We start from the raw sequence: 15,039 nt of genomic DNA on the forward strand, positions 1-15,039 counted from the left end.
TAGACCATTTCAATATGGTCATGTCACTGCCCCATGAACATTTCCTGCTTGTTATCAAACCATTTCAAAACAGTAACAAGAGGCAATTGAATCATAACTTGATATTAAAACAGCTTTCATAACATTATTTATCAATATGTGGTTCTTTTTGGATTCTCGGAAGTTATAGAAATTACAAATGTAAAACAGGAAATTCACTGCGACCATTGTTTTTGTTTACGTCCCTCAAAATGGTCTATATTAATAAACTTGCCTTGCCTTTAAAGGTTCAGGACACCCTGGAAAACTTTTTTTTATATTAACAGATTTGTGTGTTTTGAGCATCAGTTAAGACAATGTTAGCACCTGTCAGCTTTAATTGTGGGGAAAACTGGATAATTTTGAGCTTTTGTCAGCTCATTTCAGCTTCCGGGTTTAAAATGATTTTTGGGGCGGGATCAAAATCGGCGACGTAGCGCAGTACTGCAAGTGCAATGATGACGCGTCTGTTTCTCATTATTATTCATAGCAGAGTTTCTAATCCTATGAGAAGAGCCGGCTGCTTAATTATTCATGAGACCTGCCAGACCTGCCAGTGTCAAGCCCGAGCTCTTAGACACGGACCCACGGCACACAGTATTTAGCCGTTCATGTAGGCTCATATGTGTTTGTTTCCATGATATACGGGGTTTGTTGCATGTTTTCCCCTGCGATCTTGTCAGGGCCGATCATACAGCAAAGCTGTGTGTGTGCTGCAAGCATTTTTGTCGGGAGAGCAGCACGAGAATTAGAGAATGGCGGACGCTGTCTTTTATCAGGAGTTCGTTCACATTCAGACACATCACTGTGCTGCTGTGTTCGCCTAAATCCTCCAGATTACCAGCAGGATTAATGGTTAAAATAGACAGGTCAGGAGACCTGCTGCACTGAGTCTGCTGGATACAGGGATTGAGGGAGAAGTCCTCATTTATAGTGTTTACATGAACACACTTATCTTTATAATGATATAAATTGTGGTTATGTGTATGTGAAATTGCGAATAACAAATGTAGCAGGGCATTAAATCACTGTTCATTTCTTTGCATTTTAACTTTGTAAAATATAAACTCATGCTTCTCCTCACGGTATGTCTCAGTTTGTGAGCTGACTGACAACAACAGTTGTTTGCTCACGTTCTCCCCTGCTGGCCACGCCCACTCCTGCCCGATGCTCGCGGAGCTCCACGCCCATTAATCATGCATCTTTTGAAAAAATTCTGAAGTAGACTTTAACCGAAAGTGGGGGGTGTCATGGCCCTTTAAGGGTTAACCTACTGTATAACATTTGTTCACATCATTACTGTTTAACCAAATCAATGCATCCCTGATGAGCATATTTCTGAATGGTGTGAGATGCATAAATAAAAACAGCATGTACCTCAGCCCATGTGAAGCGCACTGAGGACGGGGCGACCACCAGCAGAGGCCACTCACTCCTGTAATAGGCAGCAATGCAGATGGCCTGAACCGTCTTCCCGAGGCCCATATCATCAGCCAGGAGCAAACGACCCTCTCTGGACACTGCAAAACTGAGGCATCAGCAAACATTACATTTACACTCATGTGCCTGACAGAAGCTTTTATCCAAAGCCACATTTCAAATCAAATTCAAGTTGTATTTGTCACATACAGTGACATACACAGTATTATATGCAAACTGCTTACAAAACCACTCGTGACCTTCAAATAGTAACAGCAATGACAAAATAAAATAATAATAATAACAATAGAATCTAAATTATGGAGAAATTGAGGTTATGCAAAATAAAATAATAGAAAATATAACTTTAAGACTTTCGATGTGGTGAATACGTTTAAACATTTATAAAAGAGCTATCTGTACAAACAGAAAGATGGAGGTGTTTCTAACAAAGTGCCTGGTGCTTAAGAGAGGAAGGAGTATATCCTATATCCTAATGTATGTACAGTAGAGCTGCACAATTAATTGAAAAAAGATTGCAATCTCGATTTGTCAAACTTGTTCAATAAATTAAAGTTAACGTACTTGACTCCGTCTCTCTGGAAAGGCATGAGGCTGCGTGTGAGTTGTGGATCGATGTGTGAGAGATCTGCTTCAGGAGGGACTGGAGCTTGGGATTGGGTTTTTTCAAACTGACTGGAGAAGGACTGGAGGACGGCGTGAGGTAAAGGCTCAGTCTCCACTGTAGGCAGTTCATTCAGATCCGCCACTACACACACGCACGCACGCACACACACACACCATCATCATCATCATCATCATCATCATCAACCACATGCATGGAAATATTGAATTCTACGCAAATCCAGCGGGGGAAATAAGTATTGAACACATCAGGCCCTATCATACACCCGGCGCAGTGTGGTGCAAGACGCGGCGCAGTAGTCTTTTGCTAGTTTCAGCTCGGTGCAAGAGTGGTTTTGAGGCGTTGCGCTACGCTGTTTAAATAGCAAATGCATTAGCGCTCATTTGTGCGCCCATAGGCGTTCTGGTCTACAAAGGAAGGCGTTCTGAGGCGGACCGCTGGCGCGTCGCTATTTTTGAGAAACTATAATAGGTTTTTTTATTAGACCAAAACAAACCCGGTCTAAACTCCGGCGCCTCGCTTACGCACTGCTTAATACACACAAGAGAGCAATAGACAAATATCTTTACATATGAAAAAATGTAAATATTAAGGATATATATAGGATATAATAAGAATAGATATAGAATATAAGTATAAAGGATTAAAATATTACAAAACATATTATTTTCTAGCCTACATAAATATGAAAAATTACTGCTTTTATGTCTTCTTCATCTCGGGAGGCTTTTTCAGTTCATTCATAACAATTTGCTTTTGTATAATGTTATTATTATTAGCAGTGTTATTTATTATCTGCATATTTATATTTGTTTTATTAAAAACAAGCTTAGATTTGCCCACCTGCAGGTTTTAGACCGTATGGGGAACTTCATGTGTTTAAGGATATAACTCAGGTTTTTGAGCACATTTTGTTATTATTGTTCATTTATTCATTTGCTGGAAATTAGAACTGAATTTAGAAACAGTTTTGAAACGAATATTTGCGCTTAACAAACGCAATTAATTATTTATAGATTAATTGATGTCTGTGCGTAAAGGTTTCCCTATCCAAGAGCGAAAGTGAAATGAGATCCAATATTTCTCATTCTCACGCAGTAGATGCTCTGTTTAACAGTTTTCTGTTAAAAAACTGTTAACTGTTAACTGTTTGCTTGTGAAATGCTCATTTTTTCCACTTAGACTTACTTTGCATCCTGTAAATAGCGAATGTGCTCTTGGCGCGACGCAGCTGGGTCTTAAAGGGAATGGGAGATGAGACTAATTGGTTTATTCTCAAAACACACCTATAACTCATTAAGAAAATAAACTCAACCCTTTTAGACCATGTGCCATGGCGCAAAGCGCATTTTCCCATCTGTAAATTAGCAAAAATGCGTTCTGACACGCCCTGAAAGCGTTTGCGCCCTGCGTTTTGCGCTCTGCGCATGGACCATCAAAAGAGCCCATCATGTCTTTTTTTCCTGGGAATAATATTTCTAAAGAAGCTGTTGATGTGGAATTAAACAAGATTTTGGTAAAACCCAAACAATACAAATATAAAAATAAAACAAAACAAATCTGAAATTGAGTTACGTGTAATAACAACAGAATGACACAAGGAGAAAGTGCTGAACAACTGAAACGTGTTTAACAGTTTATATTAAAGGCTGTTTTGCTCGCAGCTTAAAGACGCCTCTCATATGCAGAATAAAGCCTCATGCATTGCTCAGGTGTGTTTTTCACAGACTTCAACAGAGTGTCAAATTCTTGATGCTTCTGTGGGTGTCGTCTATCAAATCTGAGCTTTATTTTGTATTTTCTATTGGATTGTAGTCAGGGGATTGGCTAGGCTCTTCTACAGCTTGGTTGTCTTTCTCTTTGAGAGGCTGTCTTTTGGATCATTGTCTTCCTGAAATGTCCACCCTGGTTTCATTTCCTGCTAATGTAGATGTTGAACTGAAACAGCTGACATTCATTTACACTAAAGAAGGGCAGAGGGTTGCTGAAGAACCACTGAGAGGTTTCAGCTGCTGTCTGGGCTTTCACTGCCGAACCACACCTCCCTTTCTTCATGTGTTCAATACTTTATCTCTGTGGTTTCATTTTATTACACATAACTTTATTTTTAAACCAATTAGATTTGTTGTCTCCAATTGGATTTTTTTTTTGTTATTACCAACATCTGGTGAAAATTTCAGATCAACAGCACCTTTAGAAATATGTTTTCTGAGTAAAATGGTGATGTGTTCAATATTTATTTCCCCCAATATATATATATATATATATATATATATAGTTGAAGTCAGAATTATTAGTCCCCTTCAAATGTTTTTCTTCTTTTAAAAATATTTTTCAAATGATGTTTAACAAAGCAGGAAAATGTTCACAGTATGTCTGATAATATTTTTTCTTCTGGAGAAAGTCTGATTTGTTTTAAATTTTGGCTAGAATAAAAGCAGTTTTTAATTTTTTAAACACCATTTTAGGGACAATATTATTAGCCCCTCTAAGCTTTTTTTTTTTGATAATCTACTAAACAAACCATCGTTATATAATAACTTGCCTAATTACCCTAACCTGCCTAGTTAACCTAATTAAGCCTATAAATGTCACTTTAAGCTGTATAGAAGTGTCTTAAAAATATCTAGTCTAATATTATTTACTGTCATCATGGCAAAGATAAAATAAATCAGTTATGAGAGATGAGTTAATAAAACTATTATGTTTAGAAATGTGCTGAAGAAATCTTCTCTCCATCAAACAGAAATTGGCGAAAAAATAAACAAGCGGTCTAATAATTCAGGGGGGCTAATAATTCTGACTTCAACTGTATATATATACAGCTAAATACAGGACTCAAAGTCCAAAACTTACTGAGTTTCCCATAGTCCTCAAGGAGAAAGGTCCACTTTCTGGTCTTCATGTCTAATAATAACCAAACGAAAATTGAAATGTCTGCATGACACACACACAGCAAGTTTTCTCAAACCTTTTCTCAAAATTTAAGTTGAAAATAAACAAAAAATATTTAAATGAGGAAAGGAAAATAATCAAACAAACAAGTTTGTCACTAACAAGTCATTTGAAAAAATTAAAAAATTGCAGATGTCAAACTCTGCAACCCTAATTGATGGTTTAAATCAATTAATAGATTCATTCAACTTTAGCATCATAGAAATATATTTATAGTGTCTAAACATGTAACTCCCCCCCCCCTCAGTTTTAATTTGAGTTATTTTAGAACTTAAGGATTAAGGCAAAATATCTAGGCAAAATGCTGAAATAAGTTACATAATAAGTTAGATTTATTTATTTTTATTTCAGTTAAGGTCTATTTTTTTGACAAATATATTTTTTAATGGTTTCACTTTTCTGCAATGATAACTTTGCAGCCATTTCATTACATATAATATAATATAATATAATATAATATAATATAATATAATATAATATAATATAATATAATATAATATAATATAATATAATATAATATGATATGATATAATATAATATAACATATTATAATATAATATAATATAATATAATATAATATAATATAATATAATATAATATAATAATATAATATAATACAATATAATATAATATGATATGATATTATATGATATGATATATATGATATGATATAATACAATATACTACGATACGATACGATACAATATAATATAATATAATATAATACGATATGATATAATATAATACAATACAATACAATACAATACAATACAATATAATACAATATAATATAATATAATATAATACAATATAATATAATATAATATAATATAATATAATATAATATAATATAATATAATATAATATAATATAATATAATATAATAGGTAAGGCAAGGCAAGGCAAGTTTATTTATATAGCACATTTCATACACAATGGCAATTCAAAGTGCTTTACATAAACAAGAATAAAAGAAACAAGTAAAATAAAAATAAAAACAAATAAAAAAAATGCATAAAAACAAAACAAAACATAAAAACAGGTAAAATGTGATATGAAAGAATGAAGAAGAAGAGAAAAACATGATAGTGCAATCTGTCGGACGCAGCACAGTGCTCATTCAGTAAAGGCACAGCTAAGCAGATGTGTTTTCAGTCTTGATTTGAATGTGCCTAATGTTGGAGCACATCTGATCATTTCTGGAAGCTGATTACAGCAGCGAGGGCCATAGTGGCTAAAAGCCGATTCACCCTGCTTTGACTGAACTCTTGGAACTTCTAGTTTATATGATCCTAAAGATCTGAGTGATCTGTTAGGTTTGTATTGAGTGAGCATATCTGTGATGTATTTAGGTCCTAGGCCATTTAGTGATTTATAGACCAGTAATAATACTTTAAAATCTATTCTGAATGTAACTGGCAGCCAGTGTAAAGACCTGAGGACAGGTGTGATGTGCTCTGATTTTCTGGTTCTGGTCAGAATTCTGGCTGCAGCGTTCTGGATGAGCTGCAACTGTCTGACTGTCTTTTTAGGAAGACCAGTGAGGAGTCCATTACAGTAATCCACCCTGCTGCTGATAAAAGCATCAACAAGTTTTTCTAAATCCTCACTAGAAACAAAGCATCTGATTCTTGCTATGTTTTTGAGATGATAGTATGCTGATTTACTGACTGCTTTGACATGACTGTTGAAACTCAGATCTGACTCCAGAGTCACACCAAGATTCTTGACCTTATTTTTTGTCGTTTGACCTTTAGTGCCAAGGTACGCATTTACCTTGAGAACCTCATCTTTGTTTCCAAACACAATAATTTCAGTTTTCTCTTTGTTTAACTGAAGAAAGTTTTGGCACATCCAATTGCTCATTTCATCAATGCATTGGCAGAGGGTGTCAATGGGGCTGTAGTCATTAGGCTGTAAGGCTAGGTAGATCTGAGTGTCATCAGCATAGCTGTGGTAGGAGATTTGGTTCTTTCTATATTATAATACAATATAATATAATATAATATGATATAATATAATATGATACGATATAATATAATATAATATAATATAATACAATACGATACGATATAATATAACAAATATAATATAATATAATACAATATAATATAATGATATAATATAATATGATATGATATAATATATATAATATAATATAATACAATACGATATAATATAATATATTTTATAATATAATATGATATAATATGATATAATATATATGATATGATATAATATAATATACTACGATACGATACGATACGATACGATATAATATAATATAATATAATATAATATAATATAATATAATATAATACAATATAATATAATATGATATGATATGATATAATATATATGATAGGTTTTAATATAATACGATACGATACAATATAATATAATAATATAAAATAATATAATATAATATAATACAATACAATATGATACGATATGATACGATACAATATAATATAATATAATACAATATAATATAATATAAAATAATATAGTATAATATAATATAATACAATACAATACAAAACAATATAATATAATATAATATAATATAATATAATATAATATAATATAATATAATATAGTATAATATAATATAATACAATACAATACAAAACAATATAATATAATATAATATAATACAAAACAATATAATATAATATAATATAATATAATATAATATAAAATAATATAATATAATATAATATATAACCACACAAATCACTTCTACTACAATTCAGTTAAAAAGCTACAAGCTACACATTACATCATATTTATCCTCCTTAACCAAGCCAAATCAGACCTTACATTGTATAGGCCCAATTTTTGTGCAAAAAAAGTTTGTGTTAATGAACTCACCATAACTTTTGGATGGCATTTGCTTAAAAATCCCAATAACATCAGCCTGGTATCCAATATCCACCTCCAGTCGAGAGCGAGACACTAAAACGCACTTTCCTTTAATTGTAGCACCCGGTTTCTGCCAACCCTGACAGAGGCGCATCAAAGCCGCCATTGCTGCAGCGTCTTTGGGCCGACATGTGGATGCAGAAATATTCAGCCCTTCCATCCCTTCCAGAGGTTTGAGAGAGATGGAGGGTAAATGTGCCACCTGCTCCACTGAAACACAATCAAGCACAGTTACACCCTGGGATACACACCTTACTTGTGAGCAGTCACAATGCGCAGCCACAGGTCCTGACTGAGCTTCTTTATCTTATCCATGACTGTCCACAAACCAACAGCAATAAGCTTCTGTTTTTGACCTGTTGAGTTGATTAAAACAGCTATTCCCAATAAATACGGGTAGTTAGGATGCTTTTGCTACAGCTTGAGCTATTAGTAATGGTGTAGAATGTTAGCATTTGGACATGCCACTTTTTGTTCAAATGTAAATAAAAGCTGATCACTTTTTCCACAATAATTTCACTTGTACATCATCTTATTATCTTTTGGAAGAAGCCTGTGTCATTTACGGCCAAAAAAAGCTCTTGCTGGTTGAAAAAAAGCAACTTTAGGTAAGGATTTGTACTGTAAATATATATACATATATAAATTCAGAGGGTTGCTTTCAGCTGCTGTCTGGGCTTTTACTGCCTTTCTACACGTTCCTTTCTTCATGTGTTCAATGCTTTTTCCCTGCATCATTTCATTTTATTACGCATAACTTCATTTGTAAACTAATTAATCTTTACATATATGGATTTCTTTGGTTGTTATCAACATCTGGTGAAAATTTCAAGTCAACAGCACCTTTAGAAATATGTTTTCTGAGAAAAAAGGTGATGCGTTTAATATTTATTTCCCCCACTGTATATAGAAAATGTCTAATAGTATGGAGTCAATCTAGGGCCATATATATTTGCAAAACAAAATAAAGTTTTGCAAGAAAAAAATAAAGTATTGAGCAAACAATAAAACAAATGCATATCTCCAAAAATCGCAAAGCAAAAATTATTTTTGGAGAAATAAAAATAATATTGCTAACAAAAATAAAGAACTGCAAAGGGAAAATTAAGTTGAGAAATAAAAATGAAATCTGCAAAAAAAGAATTGCAAATAAAAATCAAGCAATGCAGAAAAACTTAAATATTTGCAATTAAAAAAACTATATATTTGCAAAACATTTTTTTATAGCATTACCTTCACAAAACACGTCCAGTCAATTGCAATGCTCATTTTGATTTGCTTTTTAGTAAATCGTGAGTTTGCGATGCCATTTTCTCTTTGCACTTCATGTTTCTGCACATTTCACTTTGTGGCCCTGATTTGACAAGGGGGCGGAGTCCAGGGAACTGCCTCCATTTAAGCGACATCATCAGCTGGAGACACAGTATCACCGAGGTGGTCTTACTGCCGTAAACACCCAAGTTCCCTTATAACATTTGGTTTTGTAAAGGCAACGCTATCAAAAATGTTTTATATATATATATATATATATATATATATATATATATATATATATATATATATATATATATATATTTATATATATATAGTATATAGCTTATGTGCACTGCTTGATTTTTAGTTTTTTTTTTGTTTGCAGATTTCATTTTTATTTCTCAAAACTTAATTTTCACTTTGCAGTTCTTTATTTTGGTTTTCAAAATAATTTTTATTTCTCAAAAAAAATTCTCTCTTTGCGATTTTTGGATATTTGCATTAATTATTTGGATTTTTTGCTCAATACTTTGTTTTTTTGTTTGCAAAACTTTCTTTTATTTTGCAAATATACATGGCCCTAGTTTGGCTCCATAAATAGCGCTCATGGTGACGTACTGAGCATCTGGTAGTCCTCAAGGCTGAAGTTCCACATCTTCGTAGCAGGATCTGTAATGCATAATAAATATTACAGGCCATCAGATATTATCCTTAAAGATTAACAAACGCACATACACACTATTGACCTTAATCTGCGATGTGGAAGTGCGCTTGTTCCAAAACTTGCCTACGGGACTAGGAATAATAAACAGCAGAAAACGGTCAAACTTCTTGCTCTACAAACAAGTGTGTTTATGACTATACATAAAAAGAAGAAGAATATAATAAGAAAATATCAGTTTGGAACATCAAGAAGCAAAATGAGCTGAAGTGGTGTTAGTGTGACCAGCAGGGGGCCCTCAACCTGCAATCTGTGTGGGCCCGAATGCCCCAGTATAGTGAAGGGGACTCTATACTGCTCAGTGAGCGCTGTCTTTCTGATGACACATTAAATCGAGGTCCTGACTCTGTGTCATTAAAAATCCCAAGAAGTACTTCAAAAAAGAGGAGGGGTTTAATCCCGGAATCCTGGCCAAATTTGGTGGATGAGGAGAATCCCTCTCAATATGTAAAGCGCTTTGAGTGTCCAGAAAAGCGCTATATAAATAAAAGGAATTATTATTATTATTATTATTATTATTATTATTATTATTATTTAACGTCTAAAAATCAATGAAAGTGAATGAGAGCGGAACTCTCAAGCCAAAAAGATTCCATTGGCTGTGGCCGCTCGTACATTAATTATAAGGTCAATAAACATTCTGTAAACAATGATATTAGACGCATGGTCTGTACTCACCGTAGTTTTTGGAGGGAATGCTTTTGAACACTAGGATGAGGTCTGCATGGTAGCCCACCTCCACTCGGAAGCGGTTTTCTGAGTGTGAAACACATCTTCCCCTCAAGTACACCGCTGGTTTCTTTGCAGGGATATTTGCCGCGGGCTCAGGGGGTTTAGGTGGTCTCTTTTCTCCAGTGCTTGGTTTTCCTGCCTGTCCATAAAAACTAGAAGCTGTAGAGGCAGCAGTAATGGAAGTCGGAGGTGCTGTTTTTGTACACGCTGCATTAATGTCTATGAGCTGAGTCTGTAAAGATGAGCATAAATGAACATACGTGTGGAAACATCATTAGATTTGCAATTAATAATATAATACATGTTATCTTACAAATACACTCAGATTTATTATCCCTCCATTTAATTTTTCCCCCAACTTCTGTTTAATGGAGAGAAGATTTTCATTTATAAACATAATAGTTTTAATAACTCATTTCTAATAACTGATTTATTTTATCCTTGCCATGATGACAGTAAATAATATTTGACTAGATATTCTTCAAGATACTAGTATTCAGATTAAAGTGACTTTTAAAGGCTTAACTAGGTTAATTAGGTTCTTTAGGCAAGTTATTGTATAACAGTGGTTTGTTCTGTAGACTATCGAAAACAAATATTGCTTAAGCGGGCTAATAATATTGACCCTAAAATGGTTAAAAAAATTTTTAAAACAAGTTTCATCCTAGCCGAAATAAAACAAATATGACTTTCTCCAGAAGAAAAAATATTATTAGAAATACTGTGAAAAGTGTCTCACTCCATTAAATACTAAAAAAAAATATTTCCCAGGTCTCTCTCTCTCTCTCTCTCTCTCTCTCTCTCTCTCTCTCTCTCTCTCTCTCTCTCTCTCTCTCTCTCTATATATATATATATATATATATATATATATATATATATATATATATATATATAAACACACACACACACAGGCATATATGAATGCATAAATACATACATACTGACCGGCCACTTTATTAGATACATCTGTCCAACGGCTCGTTAACGCTAATTTCTAATCAGCCAATCACATGGCAGCAACTCAATGCATTTAGGCATGTAGACATGATCAAGACGATCTTCTGCAGTTCAAACAGAGCATCAGAAAGGGGAAGAAAGTTGACTTAAGTGACTGAATGTGGCATGGTTGTTGGTGCCAGACGGGCTGGTCTGAGTATTTCAGAAACTGCTGATCTACTGAGATTTTCACGCACAACCATTTCTAGGGTTTACAGAGAATGGTCCGAAAAAGAGAAAATATCCAGTGAGCGACAGTTCTGTGAGCGCAAATGCCTTGTAGATACCAGAGGAGAATGGTCAGACTAGTTCCAGCTGATAGAAAGGCAACAGTAACTCAAATAAGCACTCGTTACAACCGAGGTCTGCAGAAGAGCATCTCTGAACACACAACACGTCCAACCTTGAGCCGGATGGGCTACAGCAGCAGAAGACCACACCGGGTGCCGCTCCTGTCAGCTAAGAACAGGAAACTGAGGGTACAATTCACACAGACTCACCAAAACTGGACAATAGAAGATTGGAGAAACGTTGCCTGCTCTGATGAGTCTCCGTTTCTGCTGCCACATTCAGATCAGAATTTGGCGTCAACAACATGAAAGCATGGACCCATCCTGCCTTGTGTCAACGGTTCAGGCTGGTGGTGTAATGGTGTGGGGGATATTTTCTTGGCACACTTTGGGCTCATTAGTACCAATTGAGCATCGTGTCAACACCACAGCCTACCTGACTATTGTTGCTGACCATGTCCATCCCTTTATGACCACAGTGTCTCCATCTTCTGATGGCTACTTCCAACAGGATAAAACGCCATGTCATAAAACGCGAATCATCATCAGTTCTGAAAGGAAAAAGGGGCCCAACCCGGTACTAGCAGGGTGTACCTAATAAAGTGGCCGGTGAGCGTAGTTTTCAGTGACATAATGATTTAAGTTCCTATGTTTCAAGAAATAAATGGATGATAAAAACGATTGCCATTTACCTAAAATAGCCACTTGTAAAATTAAGCTTGAGGTATTTAATGATGATTTTACGATTTTTTGTTTAATTTACTGCTCAAAAATGTAACAAATTTAATAACACAATAGTGTTTATAAGTGGTTTAGGGAAGACTAGGAAATGTTTCAACATTTACTGCATTTCATAAACGGATGACAAAGCTAGTTATTTTGCTTTTCTTTCTTCATGTGAGACAGTGGAAAATGCTACCTCACATCAACAGTCCATATAGAATAAAAAAATTAAAGATTTTTTATAAGCCTAACAGCAAAAATAGTATAAATATCGATGCCAGGGCAGGTAAGTGTAAACAAAATACACAAAATGTACATCATTAAATAAATACATTATAAGGTTCAGACATTTTTTAATTGTATACGGCTTTCTGATATTGTTAATATGTATGCAAAATTCAATCAATAAAACCATAAAACATTAATTCAAAGTTTCTGATGCCCACCTGTCTTGTAGGTGCCCCTGACTGTCCCCGATCAGACGCAAAATGCTGGTTGTTTTTGGCTGGGCCTCCTGTTGTCCCGGACTGTGTGTGTTTGTTTTGAGCAGGTCCAGGATCTGCGATCTGAGCCTGTCTTTCAGCTCTTCTGGCTAATGCTCTCTTTCTGTTCTCTTCAATCCTCCGCTGCTGTTCTGGAGTCAGACTCACAGACATCCCTGCTTTAGTGACCACTTACAGGCGCTTACTGACACAACGACTAACAAAGGATGAACATGTAGTACTTTAAACACATATATAAACCAGTTGCATGACAAAGAACAAATAAATCCGGCTGAATCCTTCCAGTCTCCTGCAATATGCTTGTTTATAGTATCTTGACCATGTTCTCTTATCTTCGATGTTGTCAAAGTTTAACAGTCAACTCAAACATATTTCATTTAGGCGTCGTTTGATGTTCAAAATCGTTCAATAGAAAGCAAAATCTAGATTAATTTTAGTAAGTTACAGAAAAACTTTACCGCGTACTTCAAATGACGCGGTTTTGAACATACAGCTGCGACTACTGGGCATGCGCATTTCAATATAGCGTACTTTTGCGGCATTATACAACCATAATTGCTATTTTTACATTACCGCGAGGGGTAGGTGTAGGGTTGTGGATGGAGTAGATGTTAATAAAACAGAAATTAATGAATGATTTAATAAGTAAGAGGAAAAACTCAACAGCAACAACCGCGACATGGTGGATATGACGCGTAATCGTGACGTCAGCGGCGGCGCTGGAGGCTGACGTTCTTTGATTGACGTTAAGACTGTCCAATAGTGTTGATGGATATGACAGATGGGCGGGACTAAGAGCTTATTACAATAAAACAAATATGCGAAATCGAGGTATTTTTCTCCAGCTACACAGAGAAAATGTATTTTACTAATAACATAATCACATATTTAATAATATTAAATTAATTACTATTTTAAAGGAGTATACAGTTAAAGATACGGGATAAATGATGAATAGGATTGACAGCTGAAACTGCTCAACAGAGAGCTTAACATTATTGAACAGCAGTAATTTGGGATGATCATCTGTACATATTAATTTGACACATTATACATTTTTGTTACGTTTTATAGATTAAACTAGCAATAAATATAAATGAACAATATATATAAAAAAACAACATCAATGATAATAATAAACAGACCAAATTTGTGAAATAAAATGAAATAAAGTCGATGTATACTGTCATCTACTAAATTAAATATTCATGAGTGTCGCCCGTGGCCACCCTAAGCACAAATTTCTTAAAATGAAACTTCAACATTTTCTGATGTTCAAAATGTCAGGGCATGGGCATAAAATGTCCCAATGATTATTTAATGAAATTAAAACTGAGCTTATCGAGTTTTAAACAGGATTCTCATCCTCACCAGTGAGAAAATCCTTATGCTAAAATACTTTAATTTGTGTATGTGTATATACAGTGCTCAGCATAAATTACTACACCCCATTTTGAATATGAAAATGAATATTTTTATAATTTTTTCAGTGAATATAGGTAATGTATTTTGGTACATTTGAAGAGAAAATATTTATAAACAGATATAAAAAAAAATTTATTTCACCATTCACCAAACATCTTTAGAAATAGGAAGGTCTTAGCCTACATTTAAATTAATGTATAATATTGCAAAAAGGAAACTACAAAATTACAAAAAATGTGTATGTATATATATAAAAAGAGTGCTGTCGCCTCACAGCAAGAAGGGTCAGTTGACATATATATGGAGTTTGCATGTTCTCCCTGTGTTGGCGTGGGTTTCCTCCAGGTGCTCCGGTTTCCCACACAGTCCAAACAGATGCACTATAGGGGAAGTGGGTAAGCTAAATTGTCCGTAATGAGTAAGAATGTATTG

General features: G+C 34.3%; 1 protein-coding gene across 4 annotated transcripts in view; it reads right to left on the reverse strand.

The window, feature by feature from the left end:
• Nucleotides 1-15,039, reverse strand: part of LOC141376228 (SWI/SNF-related matrix-associated actin-dependent regulator of chromatin subfamily A-like protein 1) — a 50,785-nt gene that overhangs the window by 34,047 nt on the left and 1,699 nt on the right. For 2 of the 4 annotated variants that reach the window (XM_073913296.1, XM_073913298.1), the window contains exons 1-8: nt 13,756-13,885; nt 13,126-13,378; nt 10,617-10,902; nt 9,836-9,886; nt 7,913-8,173; nt 4,940-4,990; nt 2,023-2,206; nt 1,396-1,546 (exon numbers count right to left, since the gene is read on the reverse strand). In XM_073913296.1, the coding sequence (XP_073769397.1) occupies nt 1,396-1,546; nt 2,023-2,206; nt 4,940-4,990; nt 7,913-8,173; nt 9,836-9,886; nt 10,617-10,902; nt 13,126-13,335 (1,194 nt within the window). In that variant the 5' untranslated portion in view covers nt 13,336-13,378; nt 13,756-13,885. Of the gene's footprint in view, nt 1-1,395; nt 1,547-2,022; nt 2,207-4,939; nt 4,991-7,912; nt 8,174-9,835; nt 9,887-10,616; nt 10,903-13,125; nt 13,886-15,039 lie in introns of those variants that run through there. The other 2 variants (XR_012385671.1, XM_073913297.1) reach the window with 2 other exon arrangements.

This window comes from Danio rerio, chromosome 9 (genome assembly GCF_049306965.1).
Source record: "Danio rerio strain Tuebingen ecotype United States chromosome 9, GRCz12tu, whole genome shotgun sequence".
NCBI lineage: Eukaryota > Metazoa > Chordata > Actinopteri > Cypriniformes > Danionidae > Danio > Danio rerio.